The following is a 13,780-nucleotide window of genomic DNA, read 5'->3' on the forward strand; positions in this document are numbered from 1 at the left end:
GGCAAACAAACAAGGTCAATACTTTAGCAGAATTTACCTTTTTGCCTCATTTCATGTTAAACCGCTAACAACTAAATAATAACAGCTGTTTTTGGTTGGCTAATACTCCGCCTTTCAAATGTTCGGCGGCTCCTCCCAGCTTCCGACTACTGCTGAGCACTGTTTCATTGTCTGATTTGATTACCACATGTTCGGTAGTAATTGGCAGCTGGGAGGAGCTGCTGAACATTTGATTGACAGCAGCAAAAAATGCATTTTGTTTTGTCGATTGAGCTTTGAATTTTTAAGTCCGCATGTTACTGAAAGGCGCGGTAAGCCATGGTAAACAAGCAAGACACTCAAGTCTTCCCTCCAGGTTGTGGATATTTTACTAGATTTGAACGGTCATTCTCTGCCATGTGAAAAAGCAAACAAAATCTCAATAAGTGAAACACAGTTTTACCTTCAATCACTGGTATGTCAAGTAGAAGATTAAAGCTGAAAATGGACGATGTATTGTGCATCTGTGTGACTTACACTGTACTTATTTTACACAATTTTATAACTGCACATTTTTGGGTTACCATCATAGGACCGCAGTCCAAGCAGGCAAAAAGCACTAGGCGGTTATGTGTGATTCACAATCATACATATAAAGCCAGTTCCGCTAATTTGTTGTCAAACACTCTGCCTTAAAAACAAAATTGACATCAGGTAACTTATCAGTGATTAAAATTGCAATTTTAGTTTCTTTATTCTTGCTGCTTCACAGGTGTACGGACAGACCCTGTTTTAAGAGGAGTCATCCCCAATTCCTTTGAACATATCTTTACACACATAGCCAGGACAGAGAATCAGCAATATTTAGTCAGAGCTTCTTATCTTGAAATTTATCAGGTACACTATACTTCAGCTCTCTTGTAGCTGTTCCAGATACATTGTAAAAGAGAATTGTGTGTAAGGTAAAAAATCTGACCAGCTGACATGCTAACTGATGCTGCAAATTAATTGTGTGACTAACTAACTTAAATATTACATGTGCCTTGTTGATCCTTCTGAAATGTCTCCCCAGAGGAAACTTTTTTTCCAGGATCCTGATAAGATAACTAGTACATGTATGTTGAGATCCTCCTGTGCAATCCCATGTAAGATCCTATGCAAGATCCTCTTTTTGTCTGTAGGGTTCTGTCCAAGATCCTTCACAATCCAAGAACTAAAAAATCATAATTTGTAGTGTAATACAGCCCTACACCTCCTACTAGAATCCTTAGGGTTTCAACTAGGCTTGGCACCTTTCCTTTACCCTACTTTTGAAAACAATACATGCGTTTTATATTAATAAGTTTCTTCTTCCTCTTTCACTTTTCTTATAATGAACTCTAACGTAGTAACAAAGTGTACAATGTACAATGTACAATGATTTTTGGCATTTTCAGGAGGATATCAGAGACTTACTGTCAAAAGATGAGAGTAAAAGACTGGAACTTAAGGAAAGACCAGACACTGGTGTTTATGTCAAGGTAATTAATAAGTAATTGTTGTTAATGCCATTAGCTAAATAAATGTTACTGTTCCTTCCTTAATAGATTTGATGGCCTCAAGATGAAGTGGCTCGGGTTTGTCAGCCCTGGCCAGGGACATTGTGTTGTGTTCTTTGGCATTAGAATAATATTACTCTCACAGTGCCTGTCACCACCCAGGTGTATATATACGTGCAAATGGTAACAACAAAATGTCATGCTGGAAGGAGAGGGGGAGGGGAGGGGGGTGTATGTATTAAACTACAGTCGAACCTCTAGTTGTGACTACCTCTCCTTAGTGACCAGTTTTCCAAAATACCAAAAGTGTCCCAAGTCAAATCACTATATTTCAAACCTCTTGTAAGCGACCACCTCTCGTGAGTGACTGAGACCACTTTTATAGCTAAAAGTTCGAAACTTTCCTTTGTTTTTAACCACCCGTAAGTGACCACTTGACAGATAATGGAGCTCGAAAGATGGATAATAAGGTGTAACATTATCGTATTCCTGGCTGGTACAAGAAACAGGAATTTCTCAATGGGAAGAACAGGATCTTTTTCTAGAAATTGACTTTTACATGAATTAAACATTGCATCGGCATTGACGCATCGGTTAAGTTTCGGCAGTTACCATATTCTAATGAGAAAAAATTTTGACCCATTAAAAAAATGGTCTGAGCTCTCGTAAGCAACCTCCTCTCATACGTGACCACCTAGGCTTGACATTTTTGATGGTCGCTTACGGGAGGTTCGACTGTAGCATCCCATCCACAGGGCTGTCATTAAGGGCCATAACCCGCAACACCGGTTACGACTCAGTTTGTTTGATAGGCCCTTGATGTTACGGGTGAAATTGACTCTTGTTGATACAATTCACCCACAAAGCAACAAGTTTGTTATGAGTGTGAAGATCAAGGCGACAGGTGACTCAAAACTTAATGACAGCCCTGATCTGGTTGAGAGCAGAAATACTCACTGCTGTGCTATGGAAACCAGTGATAAGGGCCATACTGGGCACTTGACTACAGGGTTTGAATATATACTGTAAGCATACTTTTAATCACCTTTTTAACTGACCTAATTGAGTAACATTAACAATTAAGGAATCAATTTAAACCTGAGATGTTCAGTTAATACCATGTGTATGACAGCATTTGGAATACAGTGAAACCTGTGGTAAGCGGACCCCATATTAAGTGGACACCCTCTATTAAGCGGACACCAGCTTGAGTCCCAAAATTTTCTTCCCACATTTATTGTAAAATAAACCTACATTCAGGGGACACCCCTGTTAAGCGGATGTGGACACCAATATTAAACCATTTTGTTGCACAAAATCTCAAATAAGCGGACACTTCAAGGGCATATTTTACCTCCAAAGGTTCAGTTGAGACTCCTTTAACATTGTTCAGCCATGTCATTTTAAAGCTAAGTGATTATTCCAGATTGATGCATTGACTGACTGGACATTGCGCTATGAGCAGTCTTTGGTCTTACACTGTACGTGTTACACTGAGTTACAAAAGGGTTAATAATTAACTATTATTGCACAATATATAAGAACCTGCTTAGAGCGGACACCCTGTATTAAGTGGACACTAGTGAGAGTCCCATGGGTGTCTGCTTAATACAGGTTTCACTGTAGACATACGTGTAGGTGAAGCGTGACAGTGATGTAACAATGTTGTTAAGTTCTGTAATGTCTTAGGTGAAGTGACTTGATGAATGTGGGAACAAAATAATACATTGAATCACAGTGCACAATGCATCTCAAAGAAAACTCCATTCCACTTTATCAAGAGGACAACAAATAGACAAGTTTATTTCTTACTTTTTATAAATGGATGCAAAATTTAGAAATAAATAAACAAATTAATAAATAAATGAACAAACACTTAAAAATGTTATTATTTGTATTGTGCTTCTTGTAGGATCTTCAGTCCTTTGTTTGTAAAAGTGTAAAAGAGATTGAACATGTCATGAATGTTGGCAATCAGAACCGAGCAGTGGGGTAAGTGTTGTTACACCATGTTATAACTCAGCTTACAATTCTGACCAATCCTGCCCCACTACTCTCTTCTCCTTCACCCCCACCCCCCGGACAATGTTGAGTGTCAGGGATCAAAAATGTCTCAGAAATCCTCTACAGTCTAAGGACTGCATTTCAACCTTTGTGTAGGCTGATTCTATGAGTGTAAGTTATTAGTTACTTGCAATTTCCACATATGAAAGGCGTGAAATGGGGCAGTCCCCCAGATAGTGTTGGCTAGGATTTTAGAATGAAGTCATGTACTGGGTAAAGTATATGTAGCATTATTGCTGATACATGTGAAAGGATTTATGTATCCATGCAATGTGCTACATTGTATGAAATGGAGATGACTACGACGCTTTTGCACGTATTGCTTGCCTATGATTGTGTTGTTTGTGTATGAATACAACAACGGGTTTTTTTTTCCCATAAGGGCAACCAATATGAACGAACACTCGTCAAGGTCCCATGCTATCTTCATCATCACTATCGAATGCAGTCAGGTAACTCAAAATTCCATCTACATTAACTTTTAGAAAACAGTGCTAAGAAAACACGCGCGCTGATTGATTAAAAATCGTGTTTCTATTAAACAATTATTTGATAATGAACTCGAGTCAACTATCACGCACAGAAATCGAGAGCGAGTAATCTAATTGTTTTAGTATAAATCTATTAGTCGTTCAAAACTTTATCTAAGTCCTCTTGACAGACACTTTGAAAACGCCATGAAGCGGCCGTTATTTTGTTAGCAAGGGCACACTGCTACGCTACTGACTATCTATCACAGAATTGATAGTGAGTAGCGTAGCCAATCAGAGAACGGCATTCGTGATAGAACGCTAGTAGATTTATACTAAAACTCGATAGAAACACGGTACATGTTTTCTATTTCGTAAATATAACATTACAACTACAGTCGAACCTCTGGTTGCGACCACCTCTCCCCGGCAACCAGTCTTCCAAAATACCAAAAGTTTCCAGGTCAAATCACCATATTCGGAACCTCTTGTTAGCAACCACCTTTCGTAAGTGACTGCGACCACTTTTAGAGCTAAAAGTTTGAAACAAAATTAATTGAAAACGGAACTTTTTGAAACGACGATGTCACGGTAATCAATACATGTGATTTTTCTGCCCGAGTCTTCCTCAAACACAAATCCAAAATTGTGGCTGAAATGGCGGGAACAACAAGTGGGTGGCCACGTGGGTCCAGCTAGACCCATATTAGCGTGTGCTCAAAGTTGCACTGAATTGAACGTCTCTGCCGCCGGTGATATTGTTGTGTTTTCAAATTTCTCCGTCGTAGTGTGGACAGAAAAATTTTATCTGTTTTCTAGTGTGGACGGCAAACATTTGATGGGTTTTCAGGGTGAAAATGCCATTTTCAGATTTTTCCAGAGTAGTGCGGACGAGATCCAAGTAAACTGTAAGAAATGTTTTCCATCATAAGTGACGACCGCACTACCAATAATTACAAAATGGGAGCAAATGGCTTTATATGTCCGGACAGGTGATAAAAGGAAAAACAGAGACTGTTAACTGTTGAATATTACGCAATTCTGTTGCAGCCTGGTGCAGATGGTAAGAGTCACATTCGGGTTGGTAAACTGAACATGGTGGACTTAGCTGGCAGTGAAAGGCAGGCCAAGACTGGTGCTACGGTAAGTTCTGCTCTTACTTACAACGGTGTGATAAATTAATTCATCAAAACTATAACATTTTTATTTTCATCTGGGGCGACGTTTCGTCAACGAATAGAAAAGTGCCGTTATGGTCGTATCCCACTGTACCCCGACTCTAAGAAAACAACGGCATAGGCATGAAATCTTTCTACTACCAACTACTGTTAGTGTGTTAAGTTCGTTTTGTGCTGTTATTGTAGCCGGCGTTTTCTTGTCTTTTCATGGTAGGGAGAGAGACTCAAGGAAGCTACTAAAATCAACCTATCACTTTCTGCACTCGGTAACGTGATATCTGCGCTGGTAAGTAAACCGCCGAGTGAATTGTGTTTGTAGATTGAAGTAAAGGATATGAGTCAGTTCCAGATGTCAAAGAAAACAGTCAACGAAACAAACAAACAAACAAACGAAGAAACTTAAAACAATAACAATACTAAAAAAACAGCAGCAACAGCACCAAGACAAACAAACCAAACTAACAAACAACAAACAAGCAAAACAAAATGGAGCTGCTTTCAATATGGAGTGAACTTCAGTGTAATACATGAACGTTTTCTCTATTAGAAAGCGACAGTTAACCGTTAATTTTATTTATCCTGTCAAAAGTTAATTTTATGCAAAGAATTTAAATAAACGATGCTTATTGTCTTGAACACCACTTTTAAATGCACAAGAGGGAAAGAATTATGAATTAGTATTTTGTATATATTTTGGGGCATGGTCAGGGATGTTCGGGTTTGTACGATTGGTCTGCGTAGGCCTGTTGGATATTGTTTTAAAATTGTCTATCCGTACGCTTAAAGTAAATGGTCTATCTTAAGCGATCAGTTAATTTAATGCTTTCTTGTGTAGGTGGATGGCAAGAGTACTCATATTCCTTACAGAGATTCCAAGCTAACAAGATTGCTACAAGGTGAATTGAATGATGAATGCATTCTCAACAATAAAAAAGGTCATTAACAAGAATTGCCAAATTCGGGGATGTTTGTTAAATATATAACGATTATCAGTGGCGGCAATAATGTATATTTGTTTTGTTTTTGTTTCGTATTGTTTTCTTTGTTTTTTCTTTGCCGACGATATTCTTCTTTCTCTGTTGTGAGCAGATTCTCTGGGAGGTAACGCAAGGACGGTTATGGTGGCCAACATAGTAAGTACTCTGTTCTGTTCTTTTTCTCACAAAGGCTGGCTTGCGGTGTCACGCCATCAAAAATAAAAATCTTAACCATTCAATAAATGAAATCACGAAACTGGGATATGATAGGTGATTGATTTAAAAACAACCTCGCCAAGATTTAGGTCTGTGCAGTTTTTCATTCGCGCGTTTATTCAGAAAAGTGTTTCACTCAAATTTATGGAGCTTTGTATGAAGTCGTCATGTTTGTGCCCCTCGGGGAGACACAAACATGGCGGCCGTAAAGTAACAGAAACATTGGTCCTTGGGTTTTGCCAATGAAATGAAACGTTGTTACTCTAGAGCTCTGACACAATGAAATTAGCACTTCTTATAGAGCAAGAACTGTTTAGTTACTAAAACCTTGAGCAATAACTCATCTTTTGACCTAATCAAGAGTCTTCTGGGGCCGCCATTTTAATGTCACGCAACGCATAACCTTGGAAATTCAGACGTGTTCTATTACGTACTGAGGAGCCCTGTCACTCTAGAGCTCTGACACATTGAAATTAACACTTCTTATAGAGCAAGAACTGTTTAGTTACTAAAAACTTGAGCAATAACTCATCTTTTGACCTAATCAAGAGTCTTCTGGGGCCGCCATTTTAATGTCACGCAACGCATAACCTTGGAAATTCAGACGTGTTCTATTACGTACTGAGGAGCCCTGTCACTCTAGAGCTCTGACACAATGAAATTAGCACTTCTTATAGAGCAAGAACTGTTTAGTTACTAAAAACTTGAGCAATAACTCATCTTTTGACCTAATCAAGAGTCTTCTGGGGCCGCCATTTTAATGTCACGCAACGCATAAACTTGGAAATTCAGACGTGCTATATTACATACTGAGGAACCCTGTCGGACTTAAACGTGGCAAAACGTCAAGTTGTTAGAGGGTCTTACATCTGATGAAACAAAAACTACAGAAGGATTGGTAATTTCTTAGTTTGGAAAATGATGGCGTCACATGAAAACCGACAATAAATAGTTGAAATTTCAGCTCAGCACTGAGGCTGAGCTTTAAGAGCGATATCTTCTATGTTAGTTTCCTGAATTCGACTAAACTGCGTTTCCCGTGACAGCCGATAAGTTTATTTTTGTGATATTCTTGCAGGGTCCGGCAAGTTATAATTTTGAGGAGACAATAACGACATTAAGGTACATGTATCATATAAAAAGGATGCAAAAATTAGAGTATAATTTTCAAACCTTTTAAATCTAAAATCGAACGAGCTCGAGCTCATTTAGTAATCATGAGTAACTGGACTGAGTGGAGTACAATTCGCAATGGAATAGGACTGAGTGGAGTCCAATTCGGTCTGGAATCATACGAGTGATAACAAAATCGGACGATCGCGCAGCGGGAGTACGATTTGTTTATCACGAGTATGATTACAGACCGAATTGGACGAGACAAGTCTGATTACTAATTAGTCATAAAGATTACAATTTCCGAGAGAAGAAGAATGGCCAAGTTATGAAAGAAAGGGAAAATTTGCATTGAAAGACTGACAAAAGAGGCGTAAATTGTTTAATGTCACTCTGAAATTAAACTACATTTTTGAATGTGATTGGCTTATTGAACTCTCCAATAACAAGCTGTCCGGTAACAAACTGTCTGATAACAACTTGGCAAGTGAATTAGTGGAAAACAGGAGTTTTCTTAAACCAATCACAATCGAGGAAATTGAGATTTTTATGATTAATATTGGTAACAGAACATCACGTCGTCCAATTCAATCTGGATTAGCAAATCAGACTCACGCTTCACGGTCGTCCGATTTTGTTAATCACTCGAATAATTACAGACCGAGTTGGATTCCACTCAGTCCTATCACCATTAGAAATAGGCACGCAGAAAACCAATTACGATCAAGAATTTTGTTTTAGATACGATTATGCGCTGTAGTGTCGCGTTATTCGCGAGCAATAGTGTGTACTTTCTGCAGTTTTCATGATTGTCATTTATATTGATTGAAGTTAATTAATCAAGCCGTTTTTCTTTGTTGATGCAGATATGCAAACCGCGCCAAGAACATCAAAAACAAGCCCAAGATTAACGAAGATCCTAAGGATGCCTTGTTGAGAGAGTTTCAAGAGGAGATTGCAAAGTAAGAGAAAAGTTCCCAGTGATACACACCTAAAATCTCGATTAAAATCTGATAGCATTTTCAAGTGACATCACTGAGTCAGTGAGTTAGTGCTTTACTTGAAGAGACAATTTACGGATCGAGAGATTAGAATGAACATTAGGGACCTTTAGATTGGACTACGAGTACAAGATTGACTACGAATACGATTTTCAAATTTCAAACCAGTGACGTTTCCAGAGTTCTCTCTCTTCATGTTGGTTTTAGGAAGAGAAGGTTGTGACGGGATCAATTCCAAGCATACACGTCGTTCCAACTCAGATTTATTGACAATCGCTAAATTGATAAATCAGTAGGTAGAACGTTGTTGATGTATACTGCCGAATTGAGGACGTTCGCGCTAAATGTTTCTGCGCATCCTTACTGCGCACGCAAATTCACACGCCACGTCATGCATGAGAGCGCGCGCTCAGTAATAAAATGAACAATGATAGGGCAGATGACCATTGCTATAGCTTTGCCTGGATTTAACGATCTTGGACGTTTGGTGACCCCTACTTTTCTTTCCAGAAACACATTTTATTTACATTTATCCCCACATTGACCAAAAATGAACAAAAACTCAACGTGAGAAGTTAAAAAAATTTCAAGATTTCTGTCCACGGGACGTCGAATCCTGCCATCTTACGGCTGCAAGGCTCGTGAAACTGTGGTCGCTAAATGCAAATTTGTTCCTTAAGGAACCTCACCAGTTAACTAAATTCACTTAATAGGTCCACTTAAACAATATTTGGCAGAGAATATTTCACTTCAAAGATCTGATTGCAATATTTTTGGGCTTACAGACACTGTGGCCTTATTCGCTAACAAAGCCCGATTTTTTCCGATTTAGGGTGTTCTTCCGAAGTCGGTGACCCCCCATTTTTTTTTTTTTTACATTTCTGACATAACCAATTCATCATCTTACAGTGGTAAAAGTCTCAGAAAAAAAATCATTGTTGGAAAATTTTCGCACGAACGTCCTTAAGGTTACTTCAAACCTTCGCGGGAGTCCTCCAGAAAAAAAATTCGTACGCGCGCTGTTTTCAAGGAAACCCCCACAAACTATATATCAACAGAAAGGTTATAAAATGTAGAATTCGATAAAATTATGTTTTGGTTTGGATTTTGCTTTCCAAAAGGGGCAGAGGCCGTCAACTCCAAAATGACCGACTGATGTTCCAGCGAATTAATCGGGTGTCAAATGTGATCATTCATGCAAAATAACTGTGTAGTGTTAATCACAAAGCCTCAATCTCCAAAAACGTGTCAGCATTTTCTTTTTATAGTTCGACTATCGAAAAATTCGCGTAACCTGTTGCGTTAAAGGCCGCCACGAGGAAAGTGTTTAAAATAAAGGAATTCGCCGACACGCTTTTGTTCCATATCTATCAGTGAATGTTCTGACCAAATTTCATGGAAAACCGTCAAATCTGCATATCCTATTAATTCCTTTAAAGAGAAGGGATTCTCTCGAAAAACGAGTGCGAGTTTTCGCCTTCTTAAGATTTATAAACGTATCACGCCTTCACAGAGGAATGTGTCAACTTGAAAAGCCGCGAGCCAATGAAATAACAGAACCCCTAGCGTTCACAGTATGCAAACTTGTGCTTCGCGGACATTAATTTTCTTGACCAAAAAAAAAATCGACCAATCTAGCCCCGCGAAGGTTTGAAGTAACCTTAATACCGTACTGAACGCTTAAACTTGACTCAGTTTACGACTGACCACCGAAACAACAACATGGCGGCGCCATTTTTGATAGCACTTGGCAAAATTTTCCTCGCAGGGGTTAATGGGTAACAATATGAAAACTGCATGCAGTGCGGGCTCATTGCGGCGAAAACTGCAACAGAAACAATGTTCCTAAACCCAAAACAAGTTCCTAATACAAAGGCAGCTCATGGGATGAGATGCGTATGTGACGCTATGATGTGAAGCCTGCAAACTAGAATTGAAAAGTTGTTCTCGTACTCAAACATTGAGTGCCCTATTATGTGTAAAAGGTGCCTCATTTCAAAGTGTCTTCCATAAAGCTGGTGTTTTCAAATTCCACCGGTTTGAATAAAAACTTCGTTTTCGTGACGGATTAGTGTGGACGGCAGGCCTAACCGTAGAAATAAAGCTGCGTTTTCAAATTTCTCCGGTGCAGTGTGCGCGGGGCTTAAGAAATCCCTGCAAAATGCTTGGAAGCCACAGTATGACGTAATCCCAAGCGTCGTTTGACCGGGGTGCGCCTCCCGCACACTTAGCTTCAAGTTTTAATTGGTTGACTGCTACATGATACTGAACTGGTCTGACTCAATTACTTTATTTACAGGTTAAAGAGAGAGCTGGAAAGGCGCGGTGGCGGTGGAGGAGGAGAAGGATCAAAGAAGGCGAAGAAAAGAAGACAAAGGGAAAATGGTGAGGATTGCAGGAGTGTCTTGAGAAAGATATACAACTTAAGGAGTAACGTCACGGCGACAAAATTTTGAAAAGTTTCTCTTTTGTTATTGGTCATAATCATCTTGCTCAGTCCTTCACGCCCTTGTCTATCAGTTTCGATTTAATTATTTCTCCTCTTGTGTCCTCTTGTGTCGTTGCTCCTTAGGGCCGATTTACACGATACGACTTTGTCGCATGCGGCAAGTTTACGACAGGCCACGACATGAATTGTTTCGTGTAAATCAAACCTACAACTCGCTTACGACTGTTGTGTACGTCAAAACAATTGTCGTAGGATTTTAAAACATGTTTTAAAACGCTGCGAGAATCGTAGCCGAAATGGATAGAAAATGACGTATTTTGTGACAAATTGCTACTGAGTAGGGGACGAAGGAGACGTTTTTCTGGCGTCAAAATGGCGGACGAAGTTGTTGTTGACTGATTCACATGAAGTCGTTTCTCGAAAAGTATTGAAGAGATTAAAGCGAAAAACATCTCGTTAGAGAGTTTTTTCAAAGCGCAGGACAGCGAAAATATTTGTTTACCATTTGTTAGAACTTTCGCTCCGTGAATCCCGGTGCAAATTTTTACATATATAATTTTGTAAGTGAAAATGTTGTGCGCGTGTAAATGGTCCTAAGTCATGTCGTAGGCCTGTCGTAAGCTTGCCGCATGCGTCAAAGTCGTACCGTGTAAATCGGTCCTTAGAAAACTATTATGTTGATGCCACCTGTAATGGAGGCTCATGCGGGGGAATATCATTAAAAAGAGACAAATGTCATTTACATTTCAAAAGACTCCCCGCATTAGTAAAGAATTGGTTCATGCTTAGTGTGCGTATATCGAGTTATGGATGCACGTGGGAAGTTAGGAAAGCACGAAAGAAGCGTAAGAGTTGCTCGAGGCGATAACCGAGATCAACTCTAGCTTCTTGAGTGCGCTCCCAACTTCCCAACTAGTGCATCCATAACTCAATATACGCACAGCTAAAAGCATGAACCAATTCTTTTATAACTTGGCGACAACATATTGGGCGCTAAAACATGTTTTATTTGTGATTGACTACGAAGTTCTCACAATGCAAGGTGAATTAGGAATTAGCAATAGGAATTAGGTAGGACTAGCCCGCGCGCTATGTTATAAAGAGATTTCATTCATGATGGCTCAATAGGAATTATGTAGGACTAGCCCGCGCGCTATGTTATAAAGAGATTTCATTCATGATGGCTCAATAGGAATTAGGTAGGACTAGCCCGCGCTATGTTATAAAGAGATTTCGTTCATGATGGCTCAATAGGAATTAGGTAGGACTAGCCCGCGCGCTATGTTATAAAGAGATTTCGTTCGTGATGGCTCCATAGAAATTAGGTAGGACTAGCCCGTGCGCTATGTTATAAAGAGATTTCATTCATGATTGCTCTACAGAAATTAGGTAGGACTAGCCCGCGCTATGTTACAACCTTAGTTGCAAGCTAGTCCCAGTCAAATACAGGGAATATTGATATTTTCCATGAGGAAGTAATTTTGTGCGGTAGAGAAATGATTGAAAATATCCCCTCATTGGTCTTTTAATCCAAATGTGATCAGCATCTAATTTCTCCTGTCAATGATCATACATTGTTATGCAAAAGGTGATGAGAAATACGAGATTCATTGACTACAGTACACGCGGTGCAGTACAGGGAAACGATAACAGCGTGCGCTTTTTCAACGCACATAAAAAAGACTGCCACAAAAACGCGTTTGTACTTTGTGTGTTTGTTCGTTTGTTTCTGTTATTGTTATTATTACTGCTGCTGCTGGAAGTTTTGTACCGTTTTCACCAACTACAGTATCTGAGAATCTGAAAACCTGAAAAGGGTGTTGTATTGAAGGTGTTTTATTGTTTAGTTCTATATTTTTGTCTTGTTTTGTTTTGTTTGCCTTTTAAGGCTCTATCGTCCAAGAAGAAGACGAAGAAGGCGAGGAAGGAGAATCGAAGAGCACAGAAGATAAAATCAAGCTTGAACAAGCCAAGCTTGAAGAAGACAAGAAATCTCTGCAGGATAACCACACAATGATGGCTGAGGTGTGCATCCACCACGCGCTGATTTATTTCTCGTTCACCTGTGAACATGCACTGTGTTTCTATCGAGTTTTAGTATAAATCTACTAGCGCCGGTTCTATCACGAATGCCGTTCTCTGACTGGCTACGCTACTCACTATCTATTCTGTGATAGATAGTGAGTAACGTAGCAGTGTGCCCTTGTTAACAAAATGACGGCCGCCTCTTGGCGTTTTCGAAGTGTCTGTGAAGAGGATTGAGATAAAGTTTTGAACGACTGGTAGATTTATACTAAAACAATTCGATTTTCGCTCTCGATTTTTATCTATAATCCCCAGCTAAAACTAAGGAATATCTGAGTGATATTTCCCATTTTTTAAAACTGTGCGTCTTGCAAAAATAATTAACAGGATAATAAACACAATAGCCTCTATTTGATGCGAAAATATGCTCAGTTTTCCTAGAGCTACGTTCTCGGAAAACTGTTTGCTTCTCGGAACAGATAATGTCCCCGGACAAATATTCGAGCATATTTTCGCGCCAGATGGAGGCTATTGATTATTTAACACAAGAATTTTTCAGTTGATACCACTTTTTACTATTACTCATTCTCTACTTTTCTTTTTTTAAGGAAAAAGAGAAACTCATGGGTGAAATTCAGAAGAGGGCGCAGCTGTTGAAAAAGCAACAAGAAGCACAATCTGCTTTAAAATCAAAAATCAAGGTACGTTGATTTATAACAACGGTAACTAAAAGTGGAATGGGATCGTTTTCTTCTGAGCTTTTGGTTAAT

The 13,780-nt window shown here is 39.2% G+C and overlaps 1 protein-coding gene and 1 long non-coding RNA gene across 2 annotated transcripts in view; both read left to right on the forward strand.

Moving 5' to 3' along the window:
• Positions 1 to 13,780, forward strand: part of LOC149098842 (uncharacterized) — a 176,026-nt gene that overhangs the window by 123,159 nt on the left and 39,087 nt on the right. The gene's annotated exons all lie outside the window — the stretch shown is intronic.
• LOC149098852 (kinesin-II 95 kDa subunit-like) overlaps positions 1 to 13,780 on the forward strand; it is a 29,600-nt gene that overhangs the window by 5,755 nt on the left and 10,065 nt on the right. The window contains exons 6-18 of the mRNA XM_089277025.1: positions 752 to 876; positions 1,416 to 1,499; positions 3,430 to 3,509; positions 3,964 to 4,033; positions 5,102 to 5,194; positions 5,444 to 5,515; positions 6,065 to 6,125; positions 6,319 to 6,362; positions 7,501 to 7,544; positions 8,402 to 8,497; positions 10,836 to 10,921; positions 12,874 to 13,010; positions 13,619 to 13,711. Coding sequence (XP_089133151.1) covers positions 752 to 876; positions 1,416 to 1,499; positions 3,430 to 3,509; positions 3,964 to 4,033; positions 5,102 to 5,194; positions 5,444 to 5,515; positions 6,065 to 6,125; positions 6,319 to 6,362; positions 7,501 to 7,544; positions 8,402 to 8,497; positions 10,836 to 10,921; positions 12,874 to 13,010; positions 13,619 to 13,711 — 1,085 coding nt within the window. The remainder of the gene's footprint in view (positions 1 to 751; positions 877 to 1,415; positions 1,500 to 3,429; positions 3,510 to 3,963; positions 4,034 to 5,101; positions 5,195 to 5,443; positions 5,516 to 6,064; positions 6,126 to 6,318; positions 6,363 to 7,500; positions 7,545 to 8,401; positions 8,498 to 10,835; positions 10,922 to 12,873; positions 13,011 to 13,618; positions 13,712 to 13,780) is intronic.

The sequence above is a fragment of the Orbicella faveolata genome, unplaced genomic scaffold, assembly GCF_042242905.1.
Source record: "Orbicella faveolata isolate gen_17 unplaced genomic scaffold, um_ofav_v1 contig_46, whole genome shotgun sequence".
NCBI classification, from domain to species: domain Eukaryota; kingdom Metazoa; phylum Cnidaria; class Anthozoa; order Scleractinia; family Merulinidae; genus Orbicella; species Orbicella faveolata.